The 22,273-nt window shown below is 38.1% G+C and overlaps 2 protein-coding genes across 3 annotated transcripts in view; both read right to left on the bottom strand.

The window, feature by feature from the left end:
• The window catches only part of GRM8 (glutamate metabotropic receptor 8), a 305,966-nt gene extending 288,000 nt beyond the window's left edge, over positions 1 to 17,966 (bottom strand). For both annotated transcript variants that reach the window (XM_085041880.1, XM_085041868.1), the window contains exon 1: positions 17,457 to 17,966. In XM_085041880.1, the coding sequence (XP_084898006.1) occupies positions 17,457 to 17,966 (510 nt within the window). The remainder of the gene's footprint in view (positions 1 to 17,456) is intronic.
• A 203-nt stretch (positions 17,967 to 18,169) lies between these two features.
• The window catches only part of ZNF800 (zinc finger protein 800), a 51,432-nt gene continuing 47,328 nt past the window's right edge, over positions 18,170 to 22,273 (bottom strand). Inside the window, exon 6 of the mRNA XM_085041913.1 lies at positions 18,170 to 18,307. Within this exon, the coding sequence (XP_084898039.1) occupies position 18,307 (1 nt within the window). The 3' untranslated portion in view covers positions 18,170 to 18,306. The remainder of the gene's footprint in view (positions 18,308 to 22,273) is intronic.

The raw sequence follows: 22,273 nt of genomic DNA, 5'->3' as shown, positions 1-22,273 counted from the left end.
AAATAGCACCTATGCTATTCTTGAAAACATCCAATAAATGCAGCAAATTTCAGGGCAAATAACTTTCTGAAACCTAGTACCTCAAGACTGTAGGTGTGGTGAAGAAAACATTAAGCATGGGCGTTTGTATCTTGCTATTCCATGACATCTTTTATAATATCATGTTTCATTATAAACAAGCACACGTTTTTGTGTATTTGGGGAAATGGAGTGTTTCCAGCTTGAAAAGACATTTCAAGTGCAAAGCTTGAGACTATATCTATCTGAAAGTCAAGCAGCAGAGATAGATTTCAGGTGCCGAATGCTTTCCAGCCAATTAATCTTTTAAATAGTCCTCTGGCTCAGGACCCTGCAGGCCACAATATTGCAGTAGTAAGTTAGTATTGCTCGCATGGTGGTTGCAAGCTGAAACAGATGTGTCTTCTGTCCTCAGCCTCTTGCTGCCATAGCAGTGATACCAACAGTACCATATGCCCTGAAAATTTTGCCTTCTATCCATTGAAATTTCAAGAATGATTCTATGACTAATTTTTTAATATTCTTCCAGACTACTCTTTTCCAACTTTGCATCATTAGGATTAAAGCACAAACTGAGCAGTAGCTGGTCTCCTAATCTCATGATAGATCATCATGATTTTGATAAGGCTTGCTACAGAACAATTTCAGCAACAACTTCTGGATCAAGTCAGTATTTGCTAAATTACTTCTGTTTTTAGTTACAGAGACAGAAATTTATATTGCAGGGCACAGAACATGAATAATCTTGACCCACAAATTCTTCTTCTTTTGTCTCAGGGCATATACTTTAAAATAGCTCTAGTGATTGAACAGGGAAATAATACATTCAAATGATACAACTGGTATCATCCTGCTAAGCTGATGGCAGGAATGTAAGATAGGACAACCAATAGAGACCAGGTATATTTGCTGTAATTTTTCTGTAGGCTTCCTCCCTGACACAGTCTCATTTTCTTGCCTTTCATAGGTAGTTCTCTCCTCCTTCCTCCCCATGGTTCACCTCACTTGAAGGCCATTAGAGGCCTTCTGCTAATACAGAGATTTCAGCTCCCACCAGCATACCCTGTTTATATAGTGTAAGTCTCACAGATCTTCCTTGAAAACCTTAGAAACAAGCTGGATAAGTAAAAAGGTTCAAGAAAAACTGGCTGCAACCCAACCCCCCAGCTTCCGGCTCGTAATCAGGAAAGGAGTGCCCAAAGTGGCTGTAGAAGAGCAATGGCAATCTGGCAAGAAAACATTTCCCTAACAGAAATAGGCATTGGCATAAGAGCAATATCAGCAGCAGCTAGCAGAGAAGGACTTTTCCCTATGGACTTTCCATCCCATCCCTGAGCATAGGCTGATCCAGATAAACCCCATGCCACCTCATTTACTATTAATGTAAAGAACTAATTTTTTAAAATTATGTAATTGTGATGGTCTTATTAAATAAAGTATGGTTAAAGTACCTCACAGAATGACGTGTGGTTCTGAGATTTACAGAAGTCAATGCTGTTACCTTTACAACTCAAAGTCTTGCTAAAAGACATTCAGGTTTATTTGCCAAGGCCTGTTTTCCATCCCTCCATGTGGGCTGGCATTCACGATATTTCATTGTACATTAATAGTGGTTTATATCAGTTATGTTATTTTGCCCCTGGCAGGGACTGGTTCCCAGATTCACCTTCTTTTTCCCTCCTTTTTAAAATATTGGCTTATTCTAGTTCCATAGCAGTGCTCACGGAATAAAGCACCACTTAGCAGGAGGGATAAGCCAAACACTGACATTTCCTGACAACAGGAAATAAAAATCAATTTTACAATCTACACGATATTAGCAACCCCACTGCCTTCTCAGCACTGCAGTAAGACAGAGGGTGGGGAAGATCCCAGCTGGGAGTCTGAGTGCCCAGCCTGCACCTATGCTCATGACTGAGGGAGTGCCTAACATGCACAGCACCAATCTTTTGGCAACACCTCACCCAGCATGTTTCACTAATCTTTTTCTGCTTCTCTTCCTAGCAGGATCTCAACTGAACAAACCACCAGCTCTATAGGACTTGAGCCTTTTTTACTCAGTTTTCTAATTTAAATTACAAAGAATGTTAACACACAGTGTAAACAGGTGAAAAGGGCTGTTGCTATTTAAGTCCTGTATATTAATCACCTGTGGGAGATTAATAATAATAGCAATGATGATAAAAATAAGGGATAATTATAAGCATGATAAACACCTACATAACTACATGTGCAAAATGTAACTGAAAACAAAACGTTAGCTGCATGCATCCGATCCTTTGCTTTGTAAACATGCACTAATTGGCAAGTATCTGCAGATGTGCTGTAAGTGCAACTCAGGTACTTTCTGTCTGTCGTACTAAAAGAAAGATTTTAATGAAATAAATGTCAAGATGATTTCTTGGATGACTGCTTACACTAGGATTTGATCTCTTGTTTATACTTGCTTAATATCCATAAATTATGGCATATGTTTCACAAGCATGTAATTACACTTGTCATTCTGTGTGTTAAATTCCTAAGCACTGTAGACAAACTGTGCAGTGATAGATGGCCAGTTCAGACATCATTTGAGGCAAGTTAAATCATTTTCAAAAAAACCCCACATGTAACACTGTAAAATGATCAAGGATACATGGAAGAAATATTACTGCTGTTTCTATCGGCAGCAGAATTCTACTAACTTTGCTTTTCTGCTGGTGCTTACTTGATAATCCTTTGCTTAAAAATATATTAAATGCTCTTAAGCTTTTCTAGGACAGGTCTGTAGCTGCACTTTGCATTTTGCAGCATTACTATCAAGGTTTATTAAAAAGAATTTTAAGTCATTCCTATGATCTTCAGACACACCAAAGTGCTACACTGGCCTGTGTGATGAAAAGACCTAAGTCTTCCTTTCACTTTTTTTCTAATAAATGTTTCTTAATTTACACCATTCTGTAGTACTTTCCAGCAGTAAACAAAAGAAGAGGAAACTTTCACATACCATTTTGCACTAAATTTCAGTGAGTCACTTAATGCCCTTAAAGCAGTTTCAGATATTCCCCTTGCTATGGATGGAAATTGAGCCTATACCCATGAAAGACCCCTTGGCCCAGGATACTGAGATCTCCCTCCTGCAAAGCCAGTGTTCAGCTGCTGCAGGCTCTCCTGGCACGAAGGCCAACCTGCCACTGTGGGCAGGGTGGATGATTTTTAACTTGTTGGCTAAGGGTAAGCTGCCCCAGCACATCAAAGACCACAGATGGCTGGTTTTTCTAAACCAAAGCAGGGACCCTATTTGATACCTTGCCAGATAAAATTTGATTCTAATATTAGCATATGCATAAGGTGGCTTGAGGCATAGGGTAGCTCTACTTGTCCAAATGTATAGCAACTTCGATCTAGTGATACTGCATTTCTCATGTCTTCAGGTGCCCTGGTGCACTGCCCAGGGATGGCAGCTGGGACTGCAGAGCATTGCCTGCACTCAGTTCTCCGCCCCTGACATCATTTTCTGTCCTCTTTGGCAGGTGACATGGTGCAGGGAGAGCAGAATTCAGTTCTGACAAAGTGGAAACAAGTATATTTCTTATCTTTTTCTCCCCTTAGTGTTTAGAACAGAAGCTTTTCATAAAATCAGGAAGATTCACATATTGGCATCTAACTCCAGAACTTCATTATTTTTCAGTTAGCGGATCTGAAAAGTGTCCCAAATAAATTCATAACTACTGTATTATTTCATTAGGACTTGCAAAAATATTGGCTGTATCCTGCCCTTGCCTCCTCCTGCCCTCCCCTCATCCTGAGCCTTCAGTTAAGGAATGCCTCATAACTGTTTTAATTAATGCCATAAAAAAAAAGCTTCCATCATAGTCCAGTTATTTGTTTTATTTTTCCATTTGGCATTATATTTATGATTAATTTTCTGTGTGTTTTAATATTTTAATGGTCTGTAGTGTATTATAGAGAGGCATCTGGAGCACTGCTGCAAATAGGAACTGTACAGTAAAATACATTATTTATTATTATGAATCAGTCTGCCTAAATAACTGTAGTAACTACAATATTCACAACAGTCTGAAGAATGAAAGAATGACAAATATCACTGTCAATAGCTGCTGTGGCAGTGTCCTTCAATGTTCTCTATTCAAAACAGAAATTTCTACATTCCTTCTATAAAGTCCTACATGTGAAACAAATAAAAAGTAGTTACAAGCCTGTATGTCACGAACAAAAACCATCTATGTTTTATGACAGTAAGTAAATAAGACAGTCCATGGCAAGGGGTTTGCACTGCAGAGATATCAGCCTTAAATACTTAAGGAGCTGCTTGGCATTGAGACAGTTCAGAACTGAGATGCTCAGTGCTGTACAGCAGGAGGTGGTTAGAAACTCCCAGTCTTTGAAAACAACTATGTCTTCATCCATGCCTAGCAAACATACACTGGCACTTCCAGAAGTTCACTTCACTTCAGACTCACGTGGGAAGATTCAGCCATTCATATGAATACAAGGGTCTGTCCTTGAGATCTATGTTAAACTAGGCAGCTGAAGATGGGAATGAGATCAATTTTGTGTTACTGCTCTGCCCAAAACTTGCAAGCTTAATCTTTAAGAGAAAACTTAGAAATCCACGGCTAAAGCATACAAAGGAATGTTTCAGTATTCAAATGTGCTTTACTCTTTGGTCTCCTCATGGCATTTAGCAGGACTTCTTTAAAGGTTTTCCTTTGGTTCTGGTCTCTGTCACCACGTATCTGTCTTTTTTTTTTTTTGTACTTTATCCTCTCAATGCACAAGCATACTCCAAAAGGAAAAATGAGGCTGCAGTAGCTGCCTGAATTATACTTGATAGCCTGGTGGTTAAAGCACTCAGCTGGGAACAACTAACCATTGAGTTATAGGGGTTTTGGACATGGAAGTCTCTCCTGCTGAAGCTGTTCATGTTTTCACAAACAATTAAACTTCCATTGGACCCGCCTGAGAGTAATTCACTGTATAGTCCAGTATTCAGCAAGGAATGGGAATAGCTAAGTTCACATCATTATTCTAACGAACATTTAATAAATTTTAGCATGGATGAAATAAAATTTTCCCATTGTGAAAGCTTATCATCAATGAATAGACAGCATCTGGCAACAGCAGCATTCACATGCATCCAGCTGTTCAGAGGTAGAAGAGAAGGCAAGAGTTTTCAAGATGCCCCATGACAGACCCGTTTTAATAAACAGTTATGAGATTAGAGCTCTCCAGGGAAAGTCCTGCACACAGCAGACTGGTGAGATAAGACCTGTTCTGGCAGAAGGAAAAGTCACAGGGTGGAAGTTCTGTGCGCACAGCATGCCAGGGCAGCCCTGTTTCTCTGGAGCTCTCACCCTCAGAGTCCAGAACTCCTAGTTTTACCATAAAGCAGTCTTGTCTGTGTCTGTGGGGGCTGGAGTTGAGCTGTCCCATCTCCTAAGCTATATTTGATTTCCTTCTCTAAATCCAAAAGCATTTTCCCAAGAGCCTTGTCTAAGTCATGAGTAAACAGCGTGGTAAGAAGGGCATCAGCATTTAATGAATGGTACCCACGACCAACATTTCAAACCTATCACTTTTATTTTACATTATAAAATCTCCAAAATAGAAATGAAATATTTTGTTTCACACAGAATGTAAGTTATCATTTAACTCAAAAGAAAACATTTTGGAAAGCTTTTCTCAACAAAATAAAACAAAAACAAAAACCCAACCCAGTAAAGAAACCCCCACATTCCCCTACAAGAAGATAATTTTGGTTCAGAACAAAAAGAATGTTTACTTTCAGTTCACCTATCAAACTGACTAATTATTTGCACAGTCTTGCTAATAATACTGCATTCGTGCTTTGGGTAGATTAAAAACAACTGAAAAGAAGGAAATTTAAAATTAGCAATCACCTTTTCTAAAAGGTGTGGAATCTCCTCTTAGCTCCTGATCCACTCCTGGTAAATAGATGAGGCAGTTATTCACCACACAGCTGCCAGAAGTTGCCTATTCTTAGGGATTTTTACTCAATTTAGAGATAAGGAAACAAACTTTTAATTAAATGATCATGAAAATGAAACAACCAAAAAAGAGGCTCCTGAGACACCAAGCAATATACTGGCATAATGGTCAGCTGGCAAGGCTTTTACAAAACTGTTTTGATTGTCTCTCTTTTTAAACATTTAAGAACACAAGAAGTCCTGTCAGCTTAGTAGAACATATATTTGCTCACACACCTATCTTAATTTTCTTTAATCCCACACTACTTAATTTTGTGCTTTGTCATAAGAATGACAGACATTCATTTTTTCCCAATCACTCTAATAGAGATTGCAGATATGAATTTTAACAGTTTTAGTATTATTGGGCAATAATCCAAATACTTTTTTCCTGACTCTGGAGCTCTCTTTCTTTGACTGTCTTGGTTTCCTAAGGGGGATGTACAGCCTCTGATTACAGGTCAGGCAGCCCTCACCACTTGCTACTGAGACTGATGACTTGCATATTTAAGTCATCCTGTGAGTTTGTTAATCTCCTTTCATAGCAAAACCCAGGGGACAGAACTATGTAAGAGGATACAAGGAATCCCTCGTTAAAGACTAGCTATCTGAAGTACTTATATGCCCCCACCCCTTACTCTTATATCTGATTATCAAGGAGCCTCTATATTCACAAATCCCTTCAGCCACAGAAGAGCTCTACCGGGGAAGCAGGGCAGGGAACCCTGGCCATCAGTGCTGCAGAGCCACTGGGCACCCAGTTCCACAGGCATCATCCTCAGGCTGAGGATTCACTGCTCCGTGCCTTGCCCAAGGTCACCGAGAAAATCTGTGCTGAAGCAAGACAAAGGATGTAAGGCTTCAACGAGCACTACCACACAGCAAGGGAAGTCTGTCACACTCAGACAGAGCTTTGCAGCTTGCCATTGAGCCAAGTGATTATGTGATCCATACCAAAAATACCCTGCATTTCCATCAGCTTTTTACATCTTTACTCTCATTCTTTCCTGCAGGCCAGAATAATTATTTGATCTGTATGCAAAGGCACAACAAAGTATAACTAGAATGGTGAATCTTCATTCCATAAGCACAAGTTCTTTTCTATTTGGCCTAAAAATAGAAGTAAGGAGAGGAAAAAAACCCACAAGCTTTGAAACTTGGCAGGAATGGCAGGAAATCATACCTTGAGTCACAGGGCACTCTCAGCATCTGTTCCAACTGCAAGCTTTTCATGCTCCCATATACAGCACAACTACCTTCCCATCTTATTCCAGTCACCAAAACTAGCACTAGAAATATTATTTTTTATTTGCAGTCTCAAAAACCCTACACATCCAGTTTCCAAAATGCTGCTTATTTAGTATTGGGGATGTGAACTAGCTCACAGATGATGAGTTTTTGTTGTTCAGACGATATTTGGCAAAACAGTTCCCAGTGGGTTGAAACAACAGCTCTGACTGCACTTAGGATTTGCAAGTGGAAGTGTTTGTAACATGCACAAAAGAAATGCTAGTTAATAAAACAAATGTTTACACTTAAAACTTTCTAAGGGCATCATCAAATCCTATCCAACAAAGCAGATATAAACACGTTATTTTTCTCTCATGTTTCATGCTTTTTAATAGCTTTTACTTTCATTACAAACACTTCAGCTCTGCTTGAACTGAGCACAAAGAGAATCAGCCCTTTAATCCTCAGGACAATACATGTTTTCTTCACACTTTGGAAAGCAAATATAGCAGCTGGTAACTTTTAAATCCTATGCTTTGTTGTGCAAAAGATGGCAAGCAGAACGATCAAATTTAGGAGAGGAAAACACTGGCTACTCTACCCAGATCATTCTCCTACTGGTACAAAAAAACGTGTCTTTCTATTCTTCTACGCAACTTAATTTTCAGAAAGCCAAGAAATAGAAAATTTGGCATTTTTCTCATAATACACAACTGAATTAAGCTTTAGACAACATATAACAGGGTACGTATTGGCAATACTTTTTTTTTTTTCTAAGAATCAGCCCATGTTTTCACTCCTAATACAATAACCTAGCTCTAGCTGTATATGTCTGTGCTCTACTAACTCCTATTTATGAGTGGAATTCGGAGTGTTAGGTTTGTATTTAATTCATATTATAAAAGTTTGTTCAGAGAGGCATGTGGAGATCAAATTTGTCTGTGGAGATCAAATTGCCAGCTCCCCCAAGATCGTTACTGTCCCATGGAAAAAATAAGAAAAATCTCTTTTAATTTAACATATCCCTATCTATTTTCAAACTGCTACCAATAGTGCATTGCCATGATATCTGAAAATTACATAAAGCAATAGAGGACCCATCTTCGCTTTTGCTATGTGCCTGCTGGACAAACCCTACTCAAATACAAAGCCTACTAATGGTGATACCAATGACACAATATTTCATGGACATAGGACATTATTTGCCTCTGGATAGATCCAGTTTTAGAGTGGTATAATTCACTGGCTACACTAGAATTCATTGTTCTCTCAGAGATTCTTCCTCATAAAAGCAAGACTAGAAGTCACATAAAAATCAGACTCCGTTTCCCTTTTGAGCAAGCAGAATTCAACAAGCAGGTCCTATCCAGCTGGCTATAGAAAAACATAACTATTTACACTACTTGTCTGCCTCTCAAGAACACAGAAGAAAGCAGAAATTTTAATCCTAAAACAAGTTGTGCCCCTGCAGCAAGACATCCACAGTCTTGGGATGCCGAGGCCTTTGCACTTTCCATTCAGTGTGTGATACCAGCCCTGACAGGCTGTTTGTCTCTTTCCATGGTACATGTTTTGGTTTGGTCCCAGACACCAAAGCAGTGAGCACAGTCTGAATTCCCCAGGTTTTTTTATGCTGCTCCTAATGATAAATGAGGTCCTGTCTCAGATTGCCCAGATATATTTTCTTCTCCCACAGCACTGTCTTGAAAGGTTGTTTGGACTATGTAGTCCACAGCCAATGAATTTACAGTAATATAATAACCTGGCAAACATCCTTTACAAAAGCACACATATAGATTCTCTCCTTTCTATTATTAGCCAGTAGCCATTGTCTTATATAGCACTGCATTTCAACATATAAGCCCATGCTTATAAGCACTTTATTTAACAGACCATTTACGTATCATCCAAATAGGCAGCTCTGTCTGGAGCCTTCCTGCAACCTCACCCACATTTCTATGGCACACCTTCTAGTCTGGCAAGTTCTAGTCTAGATGACAGTCCTCAAGGAAGTCAGCTCTTCTAGGACACTTTTTGTGCTTGAGGACTACTGATAAGACCAAACCATACTATGGCACCCAGAGAAGAAATCAGAATGGCAAGAAAAGCAGCCCTTTCTTCAGTTCATTTCTCAGGCTTTGTTTCTGAAGTTTCAGGCCTAGAGAATCATTGCAGGATCCATAGCTTCTCCCATGAATTGCCTAAGTATAACTATGGTCATAAGTTTTCACTAAGAGCTCAATATTTCACAGTACTTTGAAAACAAAAAAAACCTAAGAAAATTTATCTGAATAAGAGTAACCATCACTTTAGGGGATCAGTGTTCCTGCAATGCAATGGAGTTGCTTAATAAAATTGTGCCCTGCCTGGAAGAAGACTGTGATGGCATTTTAAATGTAACAGAGCCACTCTCAAAGTAAAAATCTTATGGAAATTGTTAGGCACTTTTCATAGAATGATAACCAAAATGGGCTATCATACTTTTGCTACTTTTCAATTTGCAGAAGAGCTATGTGCAAAATGCACCAGTGGAGAAGGAATGGAGATTCTGATTCTCCCTCCACAAATACTGCTGCTACATAACTAGATGCTGGAGGCACCTTTAGTGAAAAAGCATAAGCCAAAACTCAAAAGATTAATTATTCCAGCTCAGAGAAATCACTTTTGCTTCTGTCCTACAGTCTCAAGCTGTAAAAGAGATACAATAGGAAGAGAGATCTCACAAAACCATGGAATATCCCAGCATTGCTATCAGAAATAGTTTCTTTCGGAGAAGAGTTAGATTCCAGTACATATCTGAAGTGCCAAACAAGAAATCCCACAGGGAGGTAAAAAAAGAGAGAGAAGATTGTCCCTTTGGGATTCAATCTTTCAACAAGCATTTCCCTTTTTTTCCTGTTATCCCCATAGATAGACCACTCTCATAAGTCTCCTAATTTCCAGCTCTTCCTCCTGCTGACCTACTCATCCTCACAACCTGCAGAAAGCAAGACTCAGTCAGAGTCTTGCTTAGCCAGCATTTCTGAAAAAAAATTTTCATTTAAGACTATGGAATGGAATAGCCACTTGAAAAATACTGGGAACAGTGGTGAAAAATAAACTTTTCTCAAGACAGCTAGAGAAAGAAATAAAGTCTGTGGGGAAAGAAAGGGAAAAGGAGATGAGTAAAATTCCTTCCAAAGGAAAGTGAGGAAGAATTTAAGAAACTGGCACCACCCTTGCAGGTGTTCGAAATCTTCTTATAAAACCTCCTATCATTTCCATCCAAGCCTTCCAAAGCCTTCCAGTAAGAAAAGGTTCTGTCAGATGCAAGTGCAAGCATGTATCCACCCATCATCTTCCTGTTAACATGAAAGATGCATCCACACTCATAGACCTGATCCAGTCCCCTTCTGAAATGATTTTATTCTTTCTATTGAGGACACAGACAGCCAAGGGCCAACAGACTCCTAATTTAAGGCCTCACTTAAATGCTTAATTGTCCTGTCACACAGATAGGGGACAAAATATCTTGCTGGGAGCATATATAGATTCCAGCCCAGAGGAGTGTTTTGCTCTTGGCTATTTAATTCATTCCTGTGGAATTAGTGTCCTCCAGTAAGACTTTTGTTCTGACTACTTTTCTCTGATAAATGCTAGCAAGCACAAGGATATACATTTAAGCACTCTAAACCAGTTTAATCCTAAAAGCACAATATGCTTTAGGGAAAATAATGGGAAGAGAAATAAGCAAATGCACAAAATCTACCATTTGGCTGTAACACAATAGCGCCTGGTTTCTGATGACAGTCAGAATGCAGGACTATCCATATTGCCCAACTGTCATTGTACTGAAACAATTAAACACCAGGGGAAAAAAAGTAATCTTAATTTAGTTCTCATTGTAGCTAATAAAACTAACATTGCTGTAGTAAAGCACTGAAAAAGCTTCAATGATCCTTGCAGTGTCTTGGCCTCCCTTCAGTGTGACGTAGGAACAGAGTAGCTCTGTCCTCAGAAATCAGTGGCAATGTCAGTGCTGGTAAATCACATTATTTCAGAGCACATCTCTCAGCAGCAGCTCAGCTGCCTCCACTGTCAGACTGTCAGGACAGTCCATAACTCGGCCACGACCTGTGCCAGCCAAGTCTCCCAGTTTTCTGACAGGCTTCAAAAGTCATCATGGGTCAGGAATCATTCCCTCCTGGTAATTTGCATGCAGCCCCATGATCTGGGGAAATAAAGGAGTATGTGATACGGGCATGGATTGTCTGTGTCAGTTGGCCTTAACCATGAAAGGGTGAAATAATTTTCTCTGTATATTCAGTTTCCTTCATGTGAGGGAAACATGTGTGTATATGTATATATATATACCCAACTGCCCTTAGAGAAGTAGAAAGAAAAATCAGATTGCTGGTCTTTAATAGCTACACTCTCTTTGTAAGATGATCATGTACTGTACTTATGGAATGATGTAAAACCCTCAACATTTTAGACAGCTTCAATATGCCTAAAAAAGCTAGGGAGACATCTCAAACATTTAACTAATGTTAATCAAGCTTCTGATTGTTCCTGTGAAATGCTTAAACACAAGCAAATCAAAATGACAAAAGAGAAGCACAAAAACGTCAGAAGAGGTTTCTCAAGCCTTGTAGCAACCCAATGACAAGCAAATGAAAATAACACAGAAAAGCAGATTACCCTTTTGCTCTAGCCACTGGTTATAGTTCCATCTAGGAATGTGAGAAACCAAAATTCTTAAACTTTTAGAGGAATATTTAAGGAACTAATATGCTGTAGAATAATAAATGAATGCATCTAGTTGGTTTTGTACTCTCTTGCCTCAAGCAGCTTAGCACAAATAAAATTTGATGCTAATCAGTGCTAGCAGTTTTCACAAAATCTGAAAACCTATTATTTCCTCTGGCTGTGACTAAAAACTTGGCAACTGTTTCATTATTTATGCTAGCTAAGTACCTCTTGTACCTATAATTTTATCTTGGTCTTGACCTGGCATTTGCCTCTCTTGACCACACACATTTAACCTGGTACTGACAGAAGAATCACACTTGAGTTAAAAGGGGATTTTTACATAATCAAGTGTCTACTGCCATGGATATATAAAGAGATATTAATGTTTCCTCTATGTAAAAGTTTAATTATGAAAGAAAAAAAAAGGAGTTATAATAAAGGTATTTTCCAGCCAATAACAAGACAAGATGTTCAGGCACTAAACAGATACATGCATGCACAAAACTACAAAAGAACTGTAAAATTAAATGGAATGTATTGGTTCCTTTTCTAATTAAAAATTATTCAGAAAGTGCAAATATTATCTGGAACAAAAGTAAAATAAATATGTTCATCTTAAGATATGATTTCAAAATGTTTCTGTCATCTTCTCCCTACTTACAATTTTTTTTTCACACTTTACACAAAATTATCTGCATATGTTTCAACCACCAGGAAAAAAGAATCATCCTGTTACAAATTTCAAATGCTATGCAGTGAAAAATGTTATTGACGCATGTAACGGGACACAGTGAACAGAAAATGGATATATTCCAATCGGTGCAGCACACTTTTTTATTAGTGAGTCCCAATATGTTGGGTAAAATTCTTGAGCCTCTTCTTTAATTCTTTGAAGTGTATAATAAAGCTTTTCCATTATGGAAAGACCTCGCAATCACACAGTGAACAGACTGACTCCTGCATCTATCATGAGCACTCATGAGATGCAAATATTTCTGTAGATATAGAGCCTAGATCAGGATGTGTGTATAGCTCAGGTCGCCTCACAAAAATATGTTTGTGCTCTCTGAAATTAGGTGGTAAAATGTTAGTACATTTTATTTACATCATATTCCTTTCATGAGATGCACTCCATTGCCACAATTTAAATTCAAAGCCCAACATTTATGAAGTTCAGTGAGATTAGCTTCTGTACGATGGTAATGCCCTCATTTCTGGGAGGGCTGTCTGCTGCTCTGTGCAGGTCTAGAACACGAGGCAGCAAAAGTGCCAAATGGCAGCCAAACATAAAAAGACCTGCAACTAAGCATAAAAATAGCATCATCCAGGTATAGCCCTAGCAGCTGTGCAAAGCTACCAGGCAAAGATATGCACTAAAATCCAAAATGAGGCAATGAAACAATCAAAGCAAATACGCAAAATGCTGGTGGAACTAATATATTATACTTCTAGATTTACTGAAAGAAACTATCCCTTGCATTTTGGATGGTTGCCATAAAGTTGGAAGAGTTCTCCGTAATGTCATTTTGTACTTGTACTTCTGAAGAGGTAAACGTGTATGAAATGTATAAGGCAAATGTGCATGAAGTGAACATTAGTCCCTTCAGACAGCAGCTATTAAAGTGGATTACAGCTCGGCAGCAAAAAGGGAATTTGACCAAAAAGAGGAAATATGTAATTTAGCCTTGGGAAACCAGAGAAAACAGAAGGTAAGGAAAGGAAAGGCAAAGCGAGGCCAGGCAAGGAATAAAGCTGTTGATTAATATTTTTGCCTTATACACATGTACAGAAATATATACGTACAAGCTTGAGATCACAATTCACCAAGCATACTGTCCACCCATCTCAATTTGCATGCAAACCATCATCCCTAGGCTGCTCCCAGTATGACACTGGCTAGAAGATGTGTGAAGGTGACAGATGGAGTGTACCAAGGAGTTCAGAAATAGTATGTGGGCTTTAGATGTGAGGACACTAACATAAACAAATGCCTTTCTGCTTCTAGCAGATTTTAACCGCTGAGTTATTACATGAGTTATTCAGACTTTAAACAAGTAGAAGCTTTGAACAGAGAGAACATAATACACAAAGTGAGCTAGGTTACATAGTCTCTTGTTTCCTCCTAGCCAAGTTTGAGGGGACTAGGAAACAGCCCAGGTGCTTTTAAGTGTCACACAAAATAGATAAAAGTTCCCATCTAGTCATGCCTAAGCACGCTACAGGAAAACAGAATTTCTGTAAAACAAATGTAAGGAAGAATGTAAGAGTAATATTTTGACAGATTGAGTCAGTAGAAGGGTTCCCTTTGTGATAGTGAGAGCTGCTTAACTGAAACAGTCATCTCCTCAGTAGATCCTACCAGTCTAGGGTCCCTTATCTCTGTTTCCTTTGTGAAGTGGCCCACTCCTGATGTTCCCCGATAAAAACAACTTAAAATTATGACAAAAAACAACATTATGATAATCAAGGAATAACAGGTCCACTTTCACACAATTAGTTCCATGCTCCAGTGTTTCCTGTGTGTAAAGTGCCCCTGAAAGGTCTAAAACCAATAGTGGGTGAAATTTAGTCTGTCCAAATGTGTACCTCAATGTTTTCGACTTACTAAGGGTAAAACCTATGGAAAATCACCTGCTAAGCAACAATGCACCTCAAAATTCCCAGAAGGAGAAAGGGGAGAGAAGAACAAGGCAAGCCATTTGATCAGGAGAAAGGCTATAGATCGAGGTCATTGTCTGTGGTGGCCTACCTCCTCTCTTCTTATGAAAACACTTAGATAAAAGAATACCTTCACTATCAATCTGTTTATGCTATCCACCAGATCATCAGATAGGACTATTGACCTGTATGTTTTCTGTTGTAAAATCAATAAAAAAAAGAAAAAAATTGGAAACAAAAGCAAAATAGCAGCATAAAAATCCAAGCTGCTGAGTGGAGTATTTATCAGGCTAGCTTTGTGTAATCACATTGAGAGATATAATTCTCACTATTTCATTATAAATTAAAATTTCACTGGATAATAATGTTCCTAAAAAATATGTAGTCCTGACATTTCAGAACTTCAGAGCAGGTATTAAAGCAATACTGAACTTCAAATTACAGGTTAAACTTTCTAAATAGTACTGTTAAACAGAAATATGGATGAATCACACTCATCTTGGATAAAATGGAAACAGGCATTTGTATGGCAGTGATCGCTGACTTCAATGAAAGTACAGGCATTTACCACAGCTGAGTGTCCCACCTTGACACGTACCAAGATACAGTAAACACAATTTCATGTGTGGAGCCTTGGTGAGCATGGGCCAAGGTCCAGGTCCTCAGCTACAGAGCTGTGGGGATGCATCAGCTGAGAATTTCAGCCTATGTATTTTGTCTGAGTACAACCCAAACCAGATTATACATCCAAATTTCTGGAAAATGACCCTTAATTTCCTAATCCTCATGACTATAATCATTGTGATTTGTTTCTACGATGCTTCTGAGAGCCTTATCCAGAAGCCTTTACTCATGAAGAGATTCACTTCTGAGAGGAAGGTGTAAAAACAGATTTCACATGCCAGTCTACCATCAGGCATTAAATGGTACAATTTATCTTTTTTTTTTTTTTTTTACTTTATTAAGAATATTTGTATAGGATCCATATTTAAAACTAGAAGAGGTGTCTCCTCCTTTTGCCAGCAGCTGTGTTACATCAATTAAATGGGTAAATAAGATGTTTCCCCAGAGGGGATATCACGTGACCCTCTATTGATTAAGACTGCAGCAGAATGTTATTTGCAATCTTATTGCATAATGTAAATCAGGAGGTAGCTGTCAAGGTTTCAGAAGACAAATTGCCGCTATCTTAGACAATTCATAGGCCTCTTTCCTTCTTGCTGCTCTTAATTCACATTTAATGCATGTCTTACCAGGCTTAGTTTCTTAAATCAGTCTATAGAACCATATTCAACTCAAAACTAAGTTGTAGCCTACGTGGCCCTGCATTATAATGAGTATTAAAGTGACCATTCCATCTATCATTATTTCAGAAATATACATTATTTAACAGGATAGCACAACTGCAAAAAAGAAGATGAACTAAAAAACAGACACCTCCCACAACGTGCACAATGGTTCCCAGGAAAGACAAATCTTCTCACCAGACACAACTCCAGAGGTGCTCTCCACATAGAACACTTTCTAAGTCTTAGCTCAGTTTTGTGTACTTGATTTTTACAAGTGAAACATATGGATAGACCTAATCCACTGCTCTCAAACCTGTGCATTAACTGCAGCTGAGCATCAGTTTTCAGATTGAAATGAAAACCTGACCACAATCCAGCAGTCACTTTGCTCCTCCACTGAATTCTAAATCCATCATTATTTCCTTTGTGGGAGAACCAAAGGGAAGGACTAAAATCTCCATTCAAATGACTGAAACACACTTTGCAGAGAAACCACAAGATAAAAGCCAATCTTCCTTTACTACTAATCAATCTCAGTTATAACAATTAGAAAAAAAGTGCAACACTTTTCAAAATACATAAGAGCAATATTAAACATTATTAGAATCTTCTGCACCAAAGTCAAAAAAATGGTCTTTAAGTGGGTTTTGGTGGCTGTAAATTTGTATGAACTAAGCAAGATTTCTGAATGGATGTAAAGAACAGTGGGTGGTAGGACAGTAACAGATTTAGACATAAGTTGCAGTTGTTCTGTGTATAGAAAAAGTGCTCAAGTTACCATCATCTCTTTGCAATTGCATAGGATTAAAAATTAAGTATCTGCTGCTTGATCACTTCCATCCAAGTTGATTTATTAGAATATGTTCATCTTCCCACCTAACTTCACAAATTTAAAAGTGGCAGATTTACTTTTCCATTATTTAGAATGTCTGAGCTTAATAAAGTATTTGGACGGAAATGCCAGTAGAACTGTTGCCTAAAAATAATCTCTCACAAAGTGATAACAAAGTCTGAAAAAAATCACCTTGTAGAAAATATGGAGAAGGCTAAAATTTCAAGGAAATCAAAGATATTACCATCTACTACATTTGGCTAGACACGCACATCAATAGCACTAGATTATTACTGACATATCTTTCTATGTAAGGAAATTATCTGGTCCTCCAACAAATGTATTTGTGTTAAAATCTTGTATTTCATTCTCCCAGAAATTTGGGAAATCAATCCCTACCTAGTCTTGATGAGCATAAATGCTCAATATGGAGCAAATGTGAGTAGTAAAAAAGTAAGTATACAAATCCCTAAAGAGTTAAAATGTGCACAGTTTTCTCAGGACTTTAAGAGAAGCACTTGGCACCTTAAAATAGGGTCTGCAAACATTGCATTTGTGTATTTTTCCCCCTTTTGCTTTGAAAGGTCGAATCAGCCGTGTCAGATTTTTGAATATGAAAAGCATCCTTTCTGAAGGTATCACAGCACAACCACCTCCTTTATTTCATTGTTCTTGAAATTTAAAAGAAAGATAGAAAATGTTGCTTACCTTAAAGAGTCTTAAAATATTTGCAACCATAATGGACACAGAACTTGCTGCAGCACCTATCACACCTGATATCTTGTCTGGCTTAGTGAAAATAGGTGGGTCACCATTTGCACACTTCACGTCTGAACCATCTTTTTCTATCAATGCTTGCACAAATGTTAAGGACTGCTCCAATGCATAAGTGTCCCTGGAACACGTATCAAGGATACGGACGCCTAAGGTGATATTGGTAAGAAGATCAGGGTCCTTATTAATCTGATCAACTGCATACAGCATTGCCTCTAGTCTGTGGATCCCCTTCTCCTTCTTGAGCTCCCCGCAAGGCACCCCTCTCTCCCCTTTTGCATGAACGGGGAACAGTCCTCCCAAGATGATGTCCCCATCCAGTCGAATGGAGTGGGCATACTCCTGGCCATGAGTTCTTTGCATCAGAGTGAGTATCCAGTAGAATTTGGCTGTTAACAGGAAGAAACAATGGCAGGAAACCAATCGTTTCCCTTCGTGTACCATTTTCTCTGAAGACGTTGTTGCTATCCAGTATCCAGGTTTTCTTCTTGCTAAAGGATGAGGTTGACCATTTGAAGCTGCACTTTCTGGAGGCTACCATCAGTGCCCAATAAGTAATATAGAACCATGTGGTAGGTAGATAGAAAAAAAGGATGTCAGCAGAAGTACATAAAATGTGTTTTACAAAATATGTCCACTGATGGAATGGATTGATCAGCTTTTCTGAGGTGGTCTCTCAATTGCTCTTAATTGATGGTGAAGAGTATGGTAGTATGTCTGGTCCTGATGCTAAAAGGAGGTCAGTAGCTTATGTCCTTGTATTTTGCCCTACAGCTGAGGTACTTCTGGAAAAAAAAAGAAATAATTTTTAAAAACAGAGAGAAATATCATTTACTTCAGCAGTTTTATATGTGTCACACAATGTATTTACTTTTGAATAGCGGTTACATCACCTAGGTTTTACTTTCAATGTTCTTTAAGTGAGCAAATCTCGGCCTTCAGTGAATTTGAACACCTGGCTGCACTGTACTATGAGCCAGGAAATTGATGATGCCAGCAGAGCAACAGCCGAATCAGGGGAACTAAACTTAGCTTGGTGTTCAGATTCTGAGCAGTAATTCATATTTACCTTCGCACTGCATGACACCCAGAAACAGACTTGATCCATAACACATTGTATTTTCTGTTTTGCTGCATTATTTTGTTCAACTCTATTATTCTGCTCCAGCCTACAGAAGTGCAATAACCACTTACACTCTCACTCCTGGAGAGGTCTCATTTCTGACAATGGAGTAATCAGGGCGCCTGAATTTAAGTACACTCTTCAGCCAATGCAGTACAAGCACATTCAATTCACTTGGATGTTTAACTGATTATTTCTCTAATGGAATTCACTTTTGGGGGTCCTAACTATATATCTAAATCTCCTTCAAGAGAATGTCTAACACTAAATTATTTTTATGAAAAGGTAGCTGATTTCTCAAGCAAAAAGTATGTTAAGAAATCAGCTGAACATCCAACATTCCCTTTCCAACATTTGACTTGAGCCGAGGTTCAACATTAACAAGGTCTCTATTTCCTGCTTGCATTTAGACCACATTAAATAGGAACAATGTTTTGCCTGCACTGACATTTGGAGAGATCCCACTGATTTTAACGAGATGAGGATTTCAGCCTACATATCTAAACACCTGACTGGCTGTTATAAATATCTCCAAATTTCCCACACTTTAATCCTCAAGTGAAGGCATTTATTTATTTCAATTCTTAACAAAATTATACATGCCTGAATAAAGTTTTAAATCTCTGAGGAGAAAAAAGAGAGAAGTAATTTTACGTGATACTGGATAGGCACACTGTGGGCAATTGCATCTGAAGCAGTCTCTCAATACATCTGTTAAAGGCTATGGAAAGCAGTGGGCATCCCAGAGTACAATTCACCTGATCCTTTCCTTTACAGAAGTTTTACTTACTATGAAATTGATCTCATTGAAAAAGTGCCTATGTCACTGCCTATACAGAAAATCCAGGCAACAGGGTCATCAGTAAATATCTACTTTGTCCATAGTGATTTGACTGGTTCCTACCAAAAATATGGTCACATTGGAAGACAACTACAGACAAAACCACAAAACTTTTATATATTATGTAGTAACAAAACTCAAAATGCACTTTGATAATGCTTTAAACTGATAACCCTCTTTTTACATTTATTGTGTTACATGTTTCTCCCAAAATGATAACACTACTCTCACAAAAGTTGAAGTATAGTTTTCAAATGATGGCTACTTGAAGACCTGAGAAAAAGATTCACAAAGGAAAGTCCTTCATTGATTGTGAAAGTATCTCACTGTGATCTGGTAACAGAACCAGTTGAAAATGAAACATTTAATGGGTGTGCATAAAATAACTGTAGTTGAGAACAGCACACAGGACTTTCCACTCCTCTTGACATTTAGTTTTGCTTGAATTTGGCTCGGGGTTCAATCCAAATGCAACAAAGTCTGTGCTGTTTTATGTGATAATCCCATCGTTCTCCCTTGGCTCTTTTTGGGCACACAGGTTATAAAGCTGCCTAGCTTCAGCTCCGTGAGCCAAACTCAGAGTCATTCACAAATCAAACAACTTGACTCACAATACAGTGTGATTTGATCCAGGCCCATGGGATGTTTCTCATATGGTCCACACTACAGAGAAAAGATTGAACTACTGACCAGCCACAATTATGTGTTGTTTCAATTGCATTAGTAGAAAAACACAGTTAAACATTCAAAACAGTAAAGAGTAGAAGTCACCTAGACCTAAAATGGGTGTGGAGGCAATTTTCTTTATGGTTCCACAATGAACTCATTAGTCCATGCATGCATGTAACCAGACAGGGAGTAATTCACTAAGGGAATAAAAGGTAAGACTACTCTTATTTAACATTGTATGGAGAACAAGAAAGAGCCACTGAAAAAGGGAAAATATTCCTGAGGAAAGAAACACTGCTTTTTCTGTTTCTCAGCCACAGGTTAATTCCTTACAGCCAAAGAATGCCCAGAAATTAAAGCAAGTGTCAGTCTTTGTGCAAACAAATAGTGATGAATTCAGCTATTGCAACCCAAATTCTAACAACAATATAGAAGCTACAGTGAGCCCAAGATCGTCTGTCTAATACATTATCTGGAACTGACTGAAAATCAAATGAATTGACAATTAGCATTTTTCAACATTATAGTCTTCATAAGCATTAATTGCTTTGCCTCAGCTTGCATGGTTTCCTGAAGAAGTATGTTTCTTAGCTGCAAGTGTCCACCACTTGTCTATAAAAGAGAAATAAAATTTTAAAGTGTTCTTTTTAAAAATTTAAGACCTTTTAGTCTTTTTTTAATGTTACCTAAGAAATAAAAGCTTCTATTATACTGCCTAATTTATTCATGCCACACTGCTTTTTATATATTGATTAATATTTCCTTTTACAGAACATTGCAAGTCTGTGTAGCTAAGCAGAAATTGTATGATCTAAATTAATTCCATTTTTATCAATGAATTTTAGTGAAAAAGCATAGGCCTCTGGGCTATAAAGCCTGAATGAACTTTTCTCATGTGCAGAGATTTCATTTGAAGTAAAATGCTGTCCTTTTCCAATTGACCATAAAAGTTTGAATTAATGCAAATATATTCTTGATTTACCAGGTTCCCCACTGTAGTAGTTGGTGTTCACTAGAAACTTGAAATCAGAGAAGAAATTCATATATTTCCCCAGCACAGCCTGAGAGTAAGTGCACCACAAAGCCTCTCTTCCAGTCACCTTGTAATACATGCTTCTCTTGGGTTTATTTCATTAAAAATATCTGGCATTATCAGAACATATTGCTATTTTTAAAGCCAGTATTTCAGCACAAACCTCCACTTGTTCTGCTAGAATATATATTTATTTTTAAACCTAAGGAGGCGGGGTACTGCAAGACAGGGGAGATGGAAACTTCTGCATGTAGTGTCTGGTTCTGAAATTACTTCCTTCATAAAATCATTCAGCTTTAACAGATATCTGGTACTCAGGGTTGTGTATTTTGGTACCACACTGCCAGAACCAGAGCATCAGAATGAACCCAGGCCAGTCATTACCCCAACCACAGACACATTGCACTGAGAAACAAGGCTCATTATGGGACCTCTTTATGTTAATTAAAAGGTCTAAACAATGGGTTGAGTGACAGATAAAGACTTAAATAAATATAGGAAATGTTTCTATTTTATTAACAAGGTTCCTGAAAGAGCCATCTTCAGCTGGCACTGAAGTCTTCACTGAAAACACGTAGAAAGATTCAATATGCCCATCATGAAATACAGTTTTAAAAAAAATCTCACAATTACACAGCCGCAGAAGCAAGGAGTACTCTCTGCAGCATAAGCACGATGGACATTTTCCAGCTGACATTGCTAGACAGACACACATGAACTCTTTACTGAGGGACAAGCTATCAAGTGAGGGGAAAAAATACCTGAGAAAAAAAAAAATTAAAATTTTGTTTGAGCCAAAAAATTGATTTGTCTTTGCATTTAAAGCACGGCTGGAACTGCACTAAGATAAAACAAATATTCTGTGAATTAGGAGAGGAGAAGTTCTAGAGTGAAAACCCATTCACAAAATATCAGATTGTCCAGTCAATACAAAACTGATCTGGTTTTACTGAATGAAAACAAAATAATGGCAATTTCCATTATTAAGTTCTGAGGAGGAAAAACAACAGAAAAAATGTGATTATTTTAATGTTTCACTACTGACGCTTCCGAACTATTAAAGAATTCTCTTGCTAACATTCATT

The sequence above is a fragment of the Lichenostomus cassidix genome, chromosome 1Aa (assembly GCF_008360975.1).
Source record: "Lichenostomus cassidix isolate B80296 chromosome 1Aa, HeHo_3.0, whole genome shotgun sequence".
Lineage (NCBI taxonomy): Eukaryota > Metazoa > Chordata > Aves > Passeriformes > Meliphagidae > Lichenostomus > Lichenostomus cassidix.
This window is presented reverse-complemented; position numbering and strand designations above follow the sequence as displayed.